Source organism: Rhagoletis pomonella, unplaced genomic scaffold, assembly GCF_013731165.1.
Source record: "Rhagoletis pomonella isolate Grant_MI unplaced genomic scaffold, Rhpom_1.0 Rhpom_scaffold_00012, whole genome shotgun sequence".
In the NCBI taxonomy this organism is placed as follows: Eukaryota; Metazoa; Arthropoda; class Insecta; order Diptera; family Tephritidae; genus Rhagoletis; species Rhagoletis pomonella.
The window spans coordinates 13,036,950-13,051,250 of NW_023458566.1; the positions used below are offsets into that span (position 1 = coordinate 13,036,950).

At 39.2% G+C, this 14,301-nt stretch overlaps 2 protein-coding genes across 6 annotated transcripts in view; both read right to left on the bottom strand.

Annotated features, from left to right (window-relative positions):
• The window catches only part of LOC118747855 (probable phospholipid hydroperoxide glutathione peroxidase), a 26,061-nt gene that overhangs the window by 10,724 nt on the left and 1,036 nt on the right, over positions 1-14,301 (bottom strand). For 3 of the 5 annotated variants that reach the window (XM_036482037.1, XM_036482035.1, XM_036482036.1), the window contains 2 exons: positions 10,468-10,791; positions 8,834-9,067 (listed from right to left, as the gene is read on the bottom strand). In XM_036482037.1, the coding sequence (XP_036337930.1) occupies positions 8,876-9,067; positions 10,468-10,782 (507 nt within the window). In that variant the 5' untranslated portion in view covers positions 10,783-10,791 and the 3' untranslated portion in view covers positions 8,834-8,875. Of the gene's footprint in view, positions 1-8,833; positions 9,068-10,467; positions 10,792-11,471; positions 11,795-14,301 lie in introns of those variants that run through there. The other 2 variants (XM_036482032.1, XM_036482033.1) reach the window with 2 other exon arrangements.
• Positions 1,045-5,911, bottom strand: LOC118747853. Its single transcript, XM_036482030.1, has 2 exons — positions 4,403-5,911; positions 1,045-4,293 (listed from the first exon to the last, which is right to left on the bottom strand). Exons 1-2 carry the CDS (start codon positions 4,877-4,879, stop codon positions 1,324-1,326), a joined length of 3,447 nt encoding a protein of 1,148 aa, XP_036337923.1. The 5' UTR covers positions 4,880-5,911; the 3' UTR covers positions 1,045-1,323.

Here is a 14,301-nt window from a genome sequence, read left to right on the forward strand (position 1 = left end):
CATGGTGGAATTATACAAGGTGTTGTACGTAGTGACAGCTCATGTCGACGGCTCCCTTACAAAAGGTTGTAATATGGAAGAACGAGAGAAACGGGAAGAAAAGAAGCACGCTTTGCGAAGTAGTACGAAATTTGGTACTCTTTCATATCAAATTTTGCATATAAATAGTAACAAACGGTATATTATGATAAGCTAAATTTGCGAAAGTAGTATATATTACGTAGCACTTATGCAATAAATGGTAATTTAGTTTATTAAACACAATGTCCTATAATTATAGTCAAACTTCCAAAACCGCTTGGGGGTCTAATTTTTACCCGAAAATACTATAAGATGATTGATATAACTTACAAAAATTTCGCCATCAAAAAATTAGTGGTGACCCCGAGTCGTTACAACATGACGGAGTCGACAAAAGGGCGCATCGACGGATGGGGAAAATATTTCATCGAACAAAATGCCAACTAAAGATGTGGAGCTTGTATCGCAATGCAAGCTGCGACCGTTCTGAACTGAGATGCCAAACAAATGGTTTCTACAAATTGAGGCCACCTTTCAGTCGTACAAGACCACATCTTATGTCCGGAAATATAATCTGGTCCTCTCAGCAATTAGCAGCGATGCTTTAAAGGAAGCTGCGGATGTTTTAAAAGCCGTACCAGCTCAAGGCCGATATATTAACCTCAAAAGTCAACTACTGTCACGTTTTACTGATTAAGCCGACCCACATAGGGTATTTGGCTGATTTTAGGCCTTTGGAGAATACACAAAGCCAATGTTTTTTGTCGAATTAATGATTTTAATTTTTAATTTAATTTTGTCAACGAATAAGAATAAAGTAAATGTCAAAGAATTGTTCAGTGATTGCAAATCAGTTTTGGAATAGGGAATGAGGTAGTTTAGTTTTTTTAAAGGCGGTAAAATGTAGTTTTTTCAAGAGGGAAACACCGATTTTGCTAAGGGAGCCAAGATGGCAGATTAGAGCGAGAACGCTGTCAATATCCAACACCTTGTATTATTCCACCATGCATTTTATGCCTTTATTCGTCAACTTATATATGAAGTTTGTATACTTAAATAAGGGCAACGCATCCACGTTGTCTGGCAATCATTAGTTTAGGTTATCCCATCAACCTTAGTTGAATCGGTTACAAATTAGTGTCTTATGTCTAAAATATTAAAAAAAATAATTAATATTCGATCGACTCGAATAAGTTGAATAGCTTATTTGTAAGTGATATATCCTTAATTAATGGCAACAACAAACGCTACAATAACAACAACAATTGGCCACTTCAATCGAACTGAGACTTTTCGACGCACTTAAGCGCGCACACGCTGACGAGTTTGCTGATAGGACGGCTCCGCTTCGCCGTTGTCTTCATGCACAGGAATTGCATCAGGCAAGGCGTAAACTAGATTTCCGTGTGTTGCGCCAGACGCCTGATGATACATAACTGGCACAGCGATTTGACGCAAGGCACCATTGGACGCAAAGTACGGTGCCTTGTGGTACGCCGAAGCTGGTGACGCGTGTTCATGTACTTGTATTTGATGATAATTTGTAATGGGTTCATGTTCGACTACCTCGCGCACCGTCTGGAAGGGATGGTTGACCACAATGCGACGTTTGTGGAAACTCTCGCTTGCAGCGGATGCGTCGTTGGGTGCTGGGTTGGCGGCAATCACACGGGAGCCCGGTGGCGTGATATGCGCATTGCCGTCTTTGACGTTGGCATCGACGCTCTCAGTTTGGATATTCGAATTCGCTGGTTGGGCGTTTTCTTTGCTGTTTGGTTGAGAGCTGCTAGTGTCTATTAGGCGTAGGGACTTTACTGGTTCTCTGTCACGTTGCTCTTCAGCATACTGCACATCATCGTCGGGGTCATTCTCATAACGCTCGCTCACTTTTTCTGCACAATCGGGTTGGGACTCGACATTCTCAGAGCGTGGTTCATCTTGATCTTCACTTTCATTTTGAACAGCAGCTTCTACTTGATCGTCCTCGGCTTGTTTGGCTGCTGACTGCCTAGAGTATGCCGTACGACTCTGTTCCCTCGGTGGATTGATCGAAGACATAACTCGTATGGGCTCATCAGCTTCTTGCGGACCATTCGGTACTTGTAATTGAATGTGTGCGAGCGGGCGTAGTTCGGGGTTCTTAACGTCTTTGCTTTCCACTGATTTGGCGGATTCCTTTGCAGCGAGTCCTGAGTTATTTTGTGAGACCAGACGGGCATTCGATTCGGGCACGCTGTTATAGTTTACAGTTATGGTTCTTTGCGGCGCATTTTCATTAACATTCCGACTATATTCTACATCGGCGGTAAGTCGTGCAGACTCTTTTGGATCGTAGCGCATATGAGAGTATGGTGCACTATACTCCACTGACGCATCCACATCGGCGTCGGGGTCGTAACGCAATTGGCCATAAGAGCGCTGTTGCGGAACTAGTTGTGGCAGTCGACTTTCATTTTGTGTATAGCGTTGTTGCGTTGACACTGGACGTCTAGCGGGGACCACGTATACTACTCCACCCTCCCGTTGGCGGTCCAAGAATGGTTTGACCTCTTGAACGCGAGCAGTTTCTTCTTCCAGGCGAGCGGGCTGCTGCTTTCGTGATGGTGCCTGCTTGCGCTGATCCTGAACAAGTATGTGGCGGTCTTCTAAGCGACTGGGCGCTATGTATATGTTATGTTGTGACGGTGGAATATTGATAGTGTGCTCATGTTTTATGATTTGTGCGCGTGGCTCGGCAGTAATGCGTTCACTTTTGCGTGGCTCTTCCTGCAGACGGGCAGGTTTGGGATCTCTGTTGGCTGTACTGTAAAAGTTACCGGTAATATATTCGCCCTTGTAATCATCGTCGTCGTTGCTGAAGTTGCTCTGGAAATCGGCAGCATTATTTTTTAATGGCTGTTCTTCGCTTCTCGAAAAGGACGAACGATAGGTCTCATCGTTTTTCTTTGCTTCAACACGAGCGGGACGTTGGTAATTGCTCTCTTCGCGTCTGAATGTATTGGGTGAGAAGTTCCTATTAGACCCTTGACGCTGGTTGCCATGCGTCTCAGCGGGTATGTAAAGTTCCCTGCCGCGTTGCGTATTTTCAGTTGTAGCTACGAGTTTTGTTTCTTCACCGTATTGCTTGCGCAGATTGGCTTCCACAAAATCTCGTTTAGCGTTTTGATTATTTGTCGGCGTAGCCGTAACAGTGGAGCCAATGTGCGTGCCGCTAATTACTGGCGCAGGATTTTTTCTAGCGGGCGTTGCATAGACCTGATTCGGACTTGAGCGCACACCGTTGCTATAGGAACCTGCACTGGACGATTCCGTCTCAATGTCTGCGTCACTATTCAAATTGTACTGCGCGGCAATTGCCGGATGTGGATGACCTAGGGGCAGTACGGTTTCACCCTTCGGAATTTTCGCAACTGGATGTTCCAGCTCGACAACTATGGTGCCAGCAGGCTTAATCACAACGCGTTCTTCGATGTCATAAAACTCCTTTTGGATGGCTGGGTGACGAACCTCAAATTTCTTTGCCTTCAATGCTGGCTGTGCAATTTGTATAGTTTTAGTGACAACAGGACGTTGGTAAACAGGTTGTGCGGGCAGGTAGCCGGCATTTGAATGGTAATCGCTTTCCTGATTTCCATAAAAACCATCATATCCGCCTGCGGACTCATCGACGGAGGGTGGGTACTCATTTAGGAAACCACCTGCGTCTCCTTGATCATAATTGTAGCTTGGTTGCTCGTAGTCAGGCTTGCCATAGCTATTGGCTGGATCAAAGTTCGGCTGATTATACCCGCCGCCGCCAGCCACTCTAAACGTCACGCCATGTGAGCCAGGACTAGCACCAGCGCCAGCAAAACCACCAACGAATGAACCACCAATACCCACTTTGCCACCATCGCTGCCACCACTAATTACAGTAGTAGCACTTTTCGACGATGCTGATGGCGCAGCAGATGGTGCGGAATGCGAGGTGACAGGTGAAGGTGCCTGCACAGCTACTGGCGTAGAGACAGCAGGTGCTGCAGCAACTGGTGCTGGGGATATTTGAATCTTCGCGTCAGCAGCTGATTTGGATTGCTCCTCGGCGGGCGCCGATGCTGCTGAGGCGACAGCAGCGGGGAGAGCAACTTGACGCTCGAAAGTATGTTGTTTGCGAGGTTTCGCGTCGATGGCGACAAGACGTGCTGGGCCAGAAGAAGAAGATGACGACGACGACGAGGACGAGGAGGAGTATTCGTAGCGCGCTGAAGGCGAGTGATCGGCGGTTTCAAATACCTAAAGGATCAGAGAGAAAGCATAAATAAAGTGTGCTTGTGGATAATTGACTTGATTAAGAAAGAATAGCATATTGAGTACCACATTTCGCACGAAATTTTACACTTACCGTTTCCACAGTCGGTCCACTATGATAATTTTGTATATAGCGCTCGAACTCCTGATTCTGTTTGTCTTGAGCATTGGCTTGACGAAATTGGCTCTGCCGGCTTGGCTGGCGTAAACGTCCATAAAACCGCTGTTGTTGTTGCTGTTGCTTGAACCCACTCGATTGCTCTGGAACCTGTTGTACCTGCTGCGCTGATTTCGAATTACTATTGAAACTGGAAGCGTCTTGCTTTTGTTGCTCATTCAGCTGTGCATTTCCACTACTCTCTACACTCTCTTCGGCCGCACGCAACCTGGCACTACGCTGCTGCCCACTAGCTTTCTTCAGTGGACCCGCCTTCAGCTCGTCAGGTGCGGTGCCATCCACATAGGTGACATCGGCAGGATTTGTGGCTGGATGTTGAGCAATCGAAATGTTGACATGAGTTGCTGCATAGGCAGTGACAACGCACAGCAACAGCACAAGCAGAGTTCTCATCGCGGGTATGGTATCCTTTTCTGATGCAGCAAATGAAATTAATCCTTGTACTTGTACTGGTGGAAATCGTTTGCGTTCACAACAGTTGACCGATGCGCTACCGATACGTACTGCTGGTCGCAGCTAAGTGAACTTCGAGTGATTGTACTGACGCTATTTTATATGTATTGCATGCACGGCGATGAGCTGGTAAAGCGCGCCATTGATACGCTGTGTCGTCGCTGCGCATTGCATGTCAGGCGCATACGACAAGCTAAGTACAAACGATTTTGGGCATTTTCGACGTGTAAATACACAAATTGGTATGGAATTCAATTTAAATTGATTTTTAGCAAAAAACAGTGGTATACGTATGTATGTATGTATGCATGCGCGTACATTTGTAACTACATTTGCGCATAGGCAGTTCAAAAATCTGTTTACTTGCAACCGGCGATCAGAATACCGATCGAGCTGTATTCAAGCATAAATCAATCGATCTTCGGATACACCAAAACCGAATGTTATGACCGGACGGCAGCTAGTCGATACTAATGTCTATCATACAGCCAGCTTTACAAAAAAAAAAAACAAAAACAAATTCCAACACCCCGTTCAAGGGGATGATCCACTACGCGCCACACACGATCTCACTGCTGCGCTGTCGCTGTTTAAAGCTGCATAAATGTCGCCTCGCTTGTTGTCATGTGCATCGCGTTCGTGAAGAATTTGATTGTTTTTTTTTTTAACCCAGTTTTTCATTTGAGGCATTCGTCGCCGAGCAAATAGTTTTGTCAGCAAATCAGTATGTCACCTTAAGCGCTACACAAGGAATCTTCAATGCTCCGAATTGTCGACTAGTAGTCAAAGCTAGCTAGCTAGCTCGGACACTTGCACGTTGTCACTAGTGCGTTTGATACGCATGCGTGCCACCTACTTGACTGCTATGCTTACCGTCAGGGGAACACACAAAACGTTACAAAAAAATTCGACTACCTAACTATTTTCGGCTTTTTTACTCGCTTGTGCTCGCTTGTCAATGTTGTTAGCGCCTTAACGGTGACAGAAGAAGCGTGAAAATTTACAAAAAGGGTAAAAAGCGGCGCATGGCGGCAAGATATTTACGGCGGCGGCAGCTAAGCTCCTAGAAATGGTGAAGAGGCATATTTGGTTAATTGTCGGAAGGTCAATCTTTTGTTGTTGTTGTTGTTGTTGTTGTTGAAGTTGAGTAGATGCCTATTTGTCTTTTTACATTAAACTTGGGAATATCCAAATAGGCAATTGTTGCGACAAGTTGTATATCTATTTATGATAATGCATTGAACTAGAACTAGATGGGGCGATAGAATGTGTTGGTGCAATTGTTTGGACATTTGCTATGAACGTTTGTATGTTAGTATATACATAAGTATAACATATCGTTGTGTTGTTCCCATTCAGCAGAAAACTGGGCTGAGCTCCCACTACTCTTCATCTGTAGTAACGAAATTTAATTAGCATAAAAATGAAGAAAATATTACTTTGCAAGGAAACCAATATTAGCTTTACAGCTCCTTGCGGAACGGACGATTTAGATGGGTAGTCCAGCGCATCAGAGTTTTCAGTAGTAAACATATGGAAAAGGCGGGTTCGGGACTTAAAAATTGAATTTCGCGATGGGCGGGATCGGGATTTAAATTTTTGTCACGTGCCCATCTCTAGTTGGTACCGCAGAGGTTAAAATCAACAAAAACATTGCTGTCTTATCCATTTGACGCACTTTGAAGTCAGTCACACTGTTAAGGCCCAAAACAATTGGTTCATAAACCGCTTCACCAACTGGTACTTCAATGTTAAGAATACTTTTATTCGGCGTTCCGTCGTCGGCTTTGAACTGCTTAGCTGGTATTTTGCAAGCTCCAACGGCCTTATTATTCTTAAGCCTCATTGTTGCTCTTACTGTCTCATCTCGGTCCAATGGAGGGACCTGAACGTGAATTTTCGAGCCACATTTTTTACTGCCAGCGTCTTAAGCTCTTCACACTCACGTCTTTCTCCCTCTTCGTTTTCCTTTTGAATGACGTCTCTCCATACTCCACTTATCCCGGTATTGCTCAGCTGTGGCTCGCTGTGTGTACCAGTTGCTCTTGCGGGGGTGGTAGAGCCAATGCAACTCTTCCGTGGCGCCACGAAGAAATTGGAAGATGGATACCCCCTGCTAATTTCTGTATATTCGGTTGATGAAGAGTTTCTTGTTTAATTCGAATTGAAAGTCGATTGCGAAAATTCTCGCCTGTCCATTCTGACTACAGGTTCTCATTGTACAGATGCGTATGCAGACCTTCGGGTAAATTACCGTAATGACAGAATCCTTATTCTTTGTGATAATCAGGCGACACTCAATGCAATATTATCCTTTAAGATTAAATCATCGCTAGTCCTTGAGAACCTAGTGTATTGAGAACCTCAGTGTCCTTGCTAAATACAATAACATCCAGGCGCTGTGGGTACTAGATCACGCCTAATAGGGGGATACAATCTAACGGGGTACTGCAGTTGTACTGCAATTGTCTGATAAGATCTAATAGGTTGCTTAACAGGTCATTGCAGATTAAGAAATCACCTACCCAACCTCAGGATTTGGTCTAATGATTCATGCCGCTTCTGCGACAGGGCAGCTGAAACTGTTGAGCACATACTCCGAGAGAAATAATACTTCGGGCCACTAAACCCGCAGCCGAATCGTATGCACTCGATGTCACCAAACAACCTACTGGATTTCCTAAGTGCGCTAGGACTAATCGAGTTGCTGCGGGGATCTAGACGCTATAATAGAACTGCTAGTCGCAGCCAACCGACCATATGTATCTATCCACTGGCCACTGCAGGATAATGAAACACTTGTCAAACCTTCCGAGTTGTTTACTCTGACCAGTTCAGTTTATGTCACGAGGAACAGCAAAACAGCAATACCACTACACTAAGTGCCACTACAAAGACCTTCCTAGACCCAGACTTCGCTTCCTAGGATCATCGTACTTAGAAGCACATGACCTAAATAACATCCAGCCATAAGATATCGCGTGGTTCCTTTATGATGCGTGAATCAAAGATCTGTAACCAAATAAAAATTTGTTGCAATAGATCGTTCTCAGTCGCTCGCTCCTTTCAATCAAATCGAACCTTCTATAATAGGAAAGTAATTACTGCAAGTGGTGTCCATATGCGTAAACATACATACAGATATACCTTTTATGGCATTGTCCACACTTTTTATGTCCACTTTTATTTTTGTTATTTTTATTCTCGCATTTAAATTTATTGGATCGCGAATTATGCAAACAAAAAATACTAAAAAATATAATAAAAAAATTTTAAAAAAATTTGCGTACATATGTATCTTTTGCCCACAATAAATTACAATCCGTTGATGCGAAAGGTTAATGTTCATCGCCTTAGGTGTGCATATGTCCGTGCATGTGAATTTGCATGCATAGTTAAGTGTATACGTGATGCATTTCTTATATAGTTTGTGCACACACGCTTATACACCTCGAAAGACATCCATTACAATACCGTTACCTAGTAAATGCGTTTTGCATTTAAAATAGAGCAAGCCGCTGCGTGACCGAACTAACCTACAATGAAGTACAAACTTAAGTTTTTTGTAGGTATTTTTAAGTTTATTTGTATTTAAAGCTTAACGAAAACAAAAGTGAATTACAAACTTTTTGGAATTGCATATGTATGTACATACATACATAAATATGTATAAAGACAATAATCGTAGAATAGAAATAACAATCAATATCAAATGACGCTGTGCACGATTAAGACCATTTCCATCCGCATAGTCAGTATGAAAAATTGTATCCAAAGAGTCCGTAGCCAATAGTAAATATGCATTATAGGAGTATATGAATATATGTATGGGGATGTATCATTATTTTGATGTATTCAAATATGTATTTGTAATTAGACATATAAATTTATATGATTTTTAATCATTATCGTAACTTCGATACGCTAGTGAACAGCTTAAAGCAACTTTTCAATATCTTTCACAATGTCCATGGGATCAGTTGTGGGAGCATAACGGTCAACAGGTATGCCTTCTTTGTTCACAAGAAATTTGGTAAAATTCCATTTGATGGCACTGCCCAAAGTGCCCGATTGCTTGTGTTTCAAATATTGATAAAGTGGAGCGGCGGTAGGACCGTTTACGTCAACCTGAAAGCACAAACAAAGTGTCGAGTATAGGATTGGTTGTAGAATTTAATGCACGCAAGTATCTAATAGAAAATGCCAAGCATTTTAATTTCTAATGAACCTGAGCGTAAAGGTAATTAAATTTCATTTATAAAACATGGCATTAACATTGTGTAACGAAATGTCTTTAAATAGTGGTGGCTGTTGTTGTTGGAGCGCATTTTAATCGATTTTTTTTTACTTTTCTTTTATTGTTGTTGTCACCTATTAGATGCGTTGATTCTAAATTTTCTTTGTATTTTAAACTCATCGCTGTGAAACTCGAAGGAGAGTTCGTGAAATGATCACCTGCTTGAAACTAAAATCTTTGTTTTTTTTCAAAATATTTGAAGTTTAAAAATTATTTTATTTTTTGTAATTCTTGAAATCTGAAAAGAAAATTATTTTTTCACAATTTATTTTTTCAAGATTTTCTTTAAAAAATTCAAGAATTACGAAAAATAAAATAAATTGTTACAAAAAAAAATACGAGTTTAGTTTTATCGCAATCCTTCGAAATTTTCGGTATTTAAAAATCAATATTAATGAACAATACAAGATGATATTTATATTTATTTACGTATGTATAAATATTTTATGGAAAAAAATGTCTAGGGAATTATTTTAGTAATATATTGTTTTTTCGGTGCTCAAGGGAATTCTTTTAAACAAGTTAATGTACCCGAATGTGAAGTGTTTTGAAACGAGTTTCCATCATTCCCTATCAAATTTTGTTTGTAGTTAAACCGGTTTCAGGGTCGGTCCCAAAATTATATAGTTTTCATACGAATATGTTCCAGGCGTAATCCCCCTGAAAAATCATCGAATATCGAGAAACTTTGACTGATCTGGAAATTTTTCTTAAAAAAAAAATAGTTTTGAGTTTCCCTATTTTTCGAGTTAAAGGAATCAGCTAATTGAGGAGTAGCCGCACTGTAACCACTCAATTAAAAGCGTTTTTCTTTAATTTTTTACATGGAATACAATGAACAGGGTGCGTTTTTGAATAAATACTGCAGTATAAAAATATTTTTTTTCGATTAAAAAAACTAAAATTTTTGGGGAAAACATTTTTATTTCATGTATATTCTCATATTCTAGAAGGTTCAAAAATATTTTTAACTATTAAAAAATATCAATTTTTTTAATTCTTATGCCGAATTTCTACTAGGCATTGAAATGGCAAAAAATTTAGGTATTTAAAAAATGCCACGTGCAAATGAATTTAATGACTTTTTTTCTTTTAAGTAATGACAAGAATATTTTTTTATTACCATTTCTAAAGAATTAAGAACCATTTCAAATTTCTTATCAATAATTTAAATTTTTAATTTACTAAAAGCACTTAACTTTAGAAAAAAAAAACGCACAAATCAACTCACCTTTTGGAATACATCACCAATATTGGCTTTGGCGTCACGCAAGTGGCACACCATTTCTTCACCATCAGCTTCAGGCATCTGCGAACTGAATTGATTGCATGGGAAATTCAAAATGCGTAGACCTTTCGATTCGTATTTCTCCAACAAGTTGGTCAATTTGGCGTAGTTGTTCTTGGTCAAACCACATTTGGATGCAATATTTACGATCAGCACCACATTGCCCTTGTATTTTTCCAAGGAAACTTCATTACCATGCGTGTCCTTGACAGTAAAGTCATAAATTGACTTGGCATTCTTAGCGTCCTGATCTGACATATTGCTGACCTGAAACGACCGTTTAAAAGCGAATAGGAATTTTAGTCAACCGCCCGGAAGCAAAGGCAAAACAAAACTATTTCAAGAATTAAGTTTAATAGTGGAAATAAGCATTAAAATGTTAGCTGCGAATAAAGGCTCTGTTATGCATACTTGGCATTGCATGCACTGCTATACCATTTTTACGTAGAAATCAAAAACCAACAGACTTCTACGTATGTAGTGCTGTGCGTTCGATAACCGATTACACGCGAGGCTCATTTAACAGACTTATTATGTGACAGCTCTCAAGCCATGCCAAGTATGCATAACGGAGCCTTAAGTCACGCACACACATGTATATGTACATACATATACTTATCAGGTAAAAGTTAATTGAACTAATGCATATGTATACTAGGTACATAGCAACCAATACACAAATCGAGTGCTAGAAATAACTATGCACATACATACATACATACATATGTGTTAATTTATGCACAAATGCCCATAACTACATTAGAATAATGGTTAAAATTTTAAGAGTAAAGTTAAAAAATCAATCATAATTGTTGATCAACTCGCAGGAAGTTTTAGTAGAACAAAGTTCACATCTGTAATCTGTACATACATACAAACATAATATGCATTTCTGAAAAGGGGTTCAGACATACACACTAAAATTTTTTCCTGAAGCGATTACTCACATCATCGGCTTGTGAACGGTGCCCACCGGCGGTAGACGATGACGGTGCAAGTTGTGAAGCAGCGGCACAGTTAACTCCGGTCAACGGCAACAACACTACACACAGCCGCTTAACGTATGGCAAATTACTTTCGCTGCTGAACGATGATTGCTGTGCTGTTGATTGCTGACCAAAACATAACTGACAGAAACAACGTTGTATTTGACGCTGTTGCTGCAGCTGTTGTTGTTGTAGTCTTTGATACCGCAACAACTTTAGGGAATTCACACATCTATTGGCAGTTATTTGACCAAATTTTTGTAAGTTAATGTAAATCATTGCAACTGCAGTTGTAGGAAGAAAAAAATAAGCATAGTTTAAAATTTTTTTTTTTTTTTTGGGTTGGCTACTTTATTGAAATTTAATTTTTCAGTTTCTTATAGCAATGCGTGCGAATAAACTGTTTAAAGAGGAATTTACATTTAATTGCACCAATTTATAGAAATGTTTTCTTATTTCCCTTGAAAATTTAAGATTTGGTTATAGTCGTTATACTATAGATAAAAGCATGGCCAAAAGAATTAAAATATTAAAACTGTTGGCATTATAGGTAGTGATGGATAGAAAACCTAATCGATGAGATTTAATTTTCGAAAAAAAACGAAAAAATTTTTTTTTTTTAATTTTGTATGAAATGAAATATGATAAAGCGAATTAATTGTGTAAGTGGAAGATCGACCTATTTCGGCAGCCAGTTCGAAAACGCCCTATCTCAAAATAGCGAAAACTTATCAAAATGTCACTTAACTTAGTCAGCTGACCACTAGGGTATACATACATATGTATACAATACATGTATACCATGGGCGTGGCCAGGTAGGGGGTAACTTTCAAATTTTCCTTATATATATATAAAATAGTGCCCTGAAATGCCAGCTTAATAGGGTCGAGCGCCCTCCCCCCCTAAATTTCATTCTGGCTACGCCTATGTGCATACTATATTTATCGAAAAACAATGACAAAACAAGTTCTTAAGTGCTACAGATGATTAAAAAAATGAACCATTTTATGTACATGGGACATACAGATGTAGAGTAGTAGAAGAGTATACTCCTACACATATCGATACCTGACTGGAAGATCCCTATCTCGGCAGCCAGTTCGAAAACGCACTATCTTAGAAAGCTTTTCAAGAACGCCCTACTTCAGAATTTGATTGAAGAACGCGCTATTTCAGAATTTTATTGAAAAATACTCTAACTCAGAATTTGGTTGAAGAACGCCCTATCTCAGCTGAAAATACATTAGGGCTATTCACGATCCGGCGCATACTTGTTGTTGTTTCATGTGTTCAAAAAACCACAAAATTAGCAAATCATGCTATTTATGCTATCTCTGCACCATGCTAGACAGTATACACCGGATCGTGAATACTCCTATTGAAAATGTGCTGAGATAGGGCGTTCTTCAACCAAATTCTAAAGTAGGGCGTTCTTGAAAAGTTTTCTAAGATAGGGCGTTTTCGAACTGGCTGCCGAGATAGGGATCTCCCACTCATACATATGTATACATATGTACATACTTCTGTATGTCCCATGGCCCATGTACCTAAAATGGTTCATTTTTTTATCATTTGTAGCACTTAAGAACTTGTTTTGTCATTGTTTTTCAATAAATATGTTCTGTATGTATTGTATATATATGTATGTATATCCTTGTGGTCAGTTGACTAAGTTAAGTGACATTTTGACCAGTTTTCGCTATTTTGTTTTTGTTTATTATTATTATTTTTTATATTGAAGTCTAGTATATTATATAAATCCACATTTCCAACATTACGAATTACACCAAAAAAATTCAAATAGGAGTAGTGCAAATTTTAAGACGCGTTGATTTTTAATAATTTTTTAGCTGGCGGTGCTATGCATTTTGTTCAGTAAAAAAGAAATTCGTCGAATTTTCATAGTTTTTGTACAATGTTTGAAATGTGGATTTATATTGTGCGTGTTACATAATGCGCTAGACTTTTATTAAAGAATATTAAACACCGAATAAACAAAAGTAATATAGCCAAAACTGGTCAAAACTGAAAAGCTTCTATTATTTCTTCCACCACTTTATGTAATTGCTTAAGTTTGTCAAATTTTTATAATTTTGGTACAAAGTTTGAAATGTGGGTGTAGTATATGTATGTATGCGCTAAACTTTTATAAAAAAATAATATTAAATAAACAAAAGCAAAATAGCCAAAACTGATCAAAATGTAAGTTAACTTAATTAACTGACCACAAGTGTACACTTGTACATACTATGTACATTATTTAATTTTATTGACTGATAAGATATGTCCCTATAGTGATGTATGTATGTTTGTAAGTGCATGCAGGTGTATAAGTATGAATTTTTTAAATGTAGATATGGGGCCAATTCGAGCTATCTATACATATGTATATGTACAATAAATGCGGTAGTGTTACTCTTTATGAAAGAGAAAGTTTGACAATCCGTCGCTTATTTCTAGCAAATCAAATGCAATTCCAATTAAGTATCAGCAACAAATTAACAAGGCTGCAATATTGCGGTAATTATTACGTTGCTCGAACACACGCATTGTTAGTTGCTAATAAATATCCTATACATATAATATATGCTAATAATAATCTGCTAATTGGCTTTGAATTTTTGTGAGAAGTATGTACCTGAGGGTATCTTTTGGAATACATAGGTACTTATTTATAAAACAAATTCCAGAAACTGGCTGTTGCATTGATGTAATATATGTACATACATATGTACGAATTCATGTACATAAAAATATTTACATACATATATATATATATATATATATATA

What these genes read in the sequence shown, in the direction of transcription:
- LOC118747853 (XM_036482030.1), bottom strand. Translation starts at nt 4,879, where the DNA reads ATGAGAACTCTGCTTGTGCTGTTGCTGTGCGTTGTCACTGCCTATGCA. An exon ending in GTGGACCGACTGTGGAAACG is followed by an intron (nt 4,294 to 4,402) that starts GTAAGTGTAAAA and finishes CTGATCCTTTAG; the next exon opens with GTATTTGAAACCGCCGATCA.